This window comes from Tupaia chinensis, unplaced genomic scaffold (genome assembly GCF_000334495.1).
Source record: "Tupaia chinensis unplaced genomic scaffold, TupChi_1.0 Scaffold145814_1, whole genome shotgun sequence".
Taxonomy (NCBI): domain Eukaryota; kingdom Metazoa; phylum Chordata; class Mammalia; order Scandentia; family Tupaiidae; genus Tupaia; species Tupaia belangeri.
Window position 1 is genome coordinate 2479463 of NW_006205672.1, and position 2232 is coordinate 2481694.

The 2232-nt window shown below is 46.9% G+C and overlaps 1 protein-coding gene across 1 annotated transcript in view; it reads right to left on the reverse strand.

The window, feature by feature from the left end:
- Positions 1 to 2232, reverse strand: part of VPS45 (vacuolar protein sorting 45 homolog) — an 86603-nt gene continuing 84371 nt past the window's right edge. Inside the window, exon 15 of the mRNA XM_006168488.3 lies at positions 1 to 621. Within this exon, the coding sequence (XP_006168550.1) occupies positions 534 to 621 (88 nt within the window). The 3' untranslated portion in view covers positions 1 to 533. The remainder of the gene's footprint in view (positions 622 to 2232) is intronic.

Here is a 2232-nt window from a genome sequence, read left to right on the forward strand (position 1 = left end):
TACCTTTTCACAAAATGAATTTTTTATTTTAGTCATATATGAATTCTCAGTGCCACAGAATATTGCAATGCAGGGGCTAACAATTTTTGGATGGCTCTCTAAAGAGACACGGCGAGTTTTCAGAAATGAATTGTGCAGGAATGTAGTTAATGAGAAAGGGACAAGGGAGAGGGCAGAAATGGAGCACAGCGGGTACATCACAGGACTGCTTTTTAAAGCCCTCTAGGTGCTGCGAACCTTGTTCCCAAGGGGGACCCCAACAAAATTCATCAGGAACAGAGTGACTGTGCTATCAGATACACAGAGAGTATTTGGATAAAGAAACCACAAGGAGGGTGGTGGGGCTCACACTTACCCTCTGCTCCTCTCTAGGAGTCCCTGTGCCAACAGTCCAGTTGTCAGAGGGCGCCCCGGAGAGGAGTTAGAACATCCCCCCAAAACCCAGAGCTCCTCTCCGGTGGCTCCGGTCAGGGCAGAGCCGGTGGCGGGGCTGGAATGGGAGCTGTGCCTTCTCCCACCTCGCAGACACCAGCTCATCTCCTGCTCACCGACCTCGACGTGGCTTGGGTACTCTCCCTGCTCCGGCTGTGCAATCCAGAGGCCAGAACTTCCTCTAGGAAACTGACAAGCAAAATCTGAGGTTACTTAAAGGGAAAACGCAAGCATCGCCAAGACCAGAATATTGTGCTCAAGACATCGACCTTGATGGCTAATGGTTCTGATATTTGGGTGTGGGACAGAAACCTCGGCTGAGCACCAACACATCCGGGTGAGAAGAGGCCCCATGTACTCTTTGATGGGATCCTCGTTGTGCTTTTAGGATTAAACTTGTAACATGTGTTAAAAAAATATTAATATTTCAAATTTGGGAGCCGTAGGTGGCGTGGTGTTTAAGGGCACTGAACTCCCACATGGTCAACTGTGGCTCAAGTCCCGGACCTGGCAGCTTGCTTTCTCACTTTCTCTCTCTCTCTCGCTTGCTCTGTTCTTCTCTGGTCAAATTAAAATAAATAAATAAAGTTGAATAAAATCTTTTTTTTTTTGAGAGTTTTTTGCTATGGGGTGTGTGCTCTCTCCAGAAAGAGAGAGAGAGACAGAAAACGAGAAATCACCCCCTAGGGGGAATGACCACACCGCAATCCCTTCTCCTCCATTCTCTTCTTGGGATCTTGGGCATGCACGCACACGTGCCCGGTGTGAGTTTAAGACACCATGTCCAGGACTTGAACCGCGGTCGACTATGTGGGAGTCCAGCGATGTAACCACTATCCCATCTGCTGGTCCTAAAGTTAAATAATTCTAAAAAAAAAAAAAAGAAAAAAAAAAGTCAAGTTTGAAACTTCTAGTTAATAACCAATAATTTTATTTTTAATTTATTTAATTTGATTTATTATTAGTATTGTATTTAAATTTGCTATAGGGCATGTGTGTTCAACAGAGAGAGAGAGAGAAAGTGAGAAAGCAAGCCACCAGGTCCAGGACTCAAACCACAACTGGCCATGTGGAAGTCCAATGCCTTAAGCACTGCTCCATCTACTGGCCCCAGGAACCAAGAATTTTTAAGGGCCACGCCACTGTGTGGACCCAGGTCCATGTCACAGCAGCACCTCTGATCTCTACTCTTGAAGCTGCTCAGAACTTAGACCTGCCTCTTAGCTCCTTGCTGTCCTATCTGCTCTCCTGTGTGCACCAGAGTTACTGTTCTGGAATACAGACTCCATGCTGTCGTGTACTCTCCCCTCGCCTGCTTAAAAACCTTACTGCTGCATACAGAAAAATGTACACATTAAAAATTCAAGGCCATGGGGGCCAGCAGTGGCACGGTGGTTAAAGGTGCTGGACTCCCACATGGCCAATGGTTCAAGTCCTGGACCTAGTAGTTTGCTTTTTCACTCCCACCCATCTACCTCCAACCCTCCAGTCTGGTCAAACTGGAAAAGGGACCAGCAGTTAGCGTAATGGCTATGTCGCTGGACTCCCAAGTAGTCGAAAACCTGAAAAATAAAAAATTAATAATAAATAAAATAATTCTTAAAAAATCCTTTAAGGTCACGCTGGCCCCATAGCCAGTGGTAAGAGAGTCAGATCTCACATGGCCGACCATGTGGTTTGAGTCCTAGACATGGTGGCTTAAAAAACACACTGGGGGGGCCGGCAGGTGGCGGGGTGGTTAAAGGCACTGGATTCCCACATGGCCGACTGTGGTTTGAGTCCTGAACCTGGTGGCTTGCT